At 40.1% G+C, this 999-nt stretch overlaps 1 protein-coding gene across 1 annotated transcript in view; it reads left to right on the forward strand.

The window, feature by feature from the left end:
- Nucleotides 1-999, forward strand: part of LOC101848974 (transient receptor potential cation channel subfamily M member-like 2) — a gene marked incomplete in the record, with an annotated part of 84,953 nt that overhangs the window by 59,264 nt on the left and 24,690 nt on the right. The window contains 1 exon segment of the mRNA XM_005100011.3: nt 52-152. Coding sequence (XP_005100068.2) covers nt 52-152 — 101 coding nt within the window.

The following is a 999-nucleotide window of genomic DNA, read 5'->3' on the forward strand; positions in this document are numbered from 1 at the left end:
AATGGTAACCAGTGTATGTTAAAATTACCACCTCTCCCCCTGTCTACTTAGGCTCCCAGCAAGTGATGATATCGCCCGCCCTCAAGTTATTTGTGTGGTCAGTTCTCATGGGCTACAAAGACATGTCAATGGTATTCTGGAGAGAGGGAAAGGTGAGATCAATTTTGTTTGTTTTTCGTTTTTAAGATGAGATAAGATAACATAAGATAAGATAGATCAGATAAGATAAGATAAGATACATATTTTTATTGATCCACAAGGGAAATTATGGTTGCTTTTACCAATAAAAAAAACCCTAGTAAGGATGTTTCATGTTTATGTTTTCCGCCTACATCAACACGATGAAAATCATTTGGAATGCGAGCTTCCGACCTGGGCAACCCGGGCCTAGAGGGATACAACATTCAAACAGAAAGATTCTTGCACACTCGGGAATCGAACTCGAGTCCCATGCCTGCGACAGCAAAGCGCCTTACCACTACATCATAGACACTGGTATCAACTGTGTATGTGACATCCTAGTGATCAGGTGTTAGTATTGTTGTAGTAAGAGTTTTTACGGCACTTTCAACACGAATAGATCCCATAAGTACCGAACATTAGAGGTGTTACAAGAGAGTAAACACCTGTCCTCCACTACATCCGAAGGCAAACGATTAGGTGGTTTGGACATCTCGCCCGTATGGCACCTAACCAGCTTGCCAATAAAGCCTACTATAGGAAAGTATCAGGGTACAAAGCAAGAGGAAGACCAGAAAGACATTGATCTAGGGTGTGAAGGATACCCTGAGAACATTCAATATCCCACCCAGACTGGCCTTCAAACTTGCTAGAGATAGGAAGCTCTTTCTCTCCTCGACGCCCAAGAGTTACAAGAGGCGGATATAGTAAAGTAAAGTAAGTACAAGAGAGTAATTTTAATAATAGACAAAGAAAAGGAGGAGGAGAAATAAGGACTATACACGTAATAATTATTATAATAATAATAATGATAATAAT

Source organism: Aplysia californica, unplaced genomic scaffold, assembly GCF_000002075.1.
Source record: "Aplysia californica isolate F4 #8 unplaced genomic scaffold, AplCal3.0 scaffold00232, whole genome shotgun sequence".
Lineage (NCBI taxonomy): Eukaryota > Metazoa > Mollusca > Gastropoda > Aplysiida > Aplysiidae > Aplysia > Aplysia californica.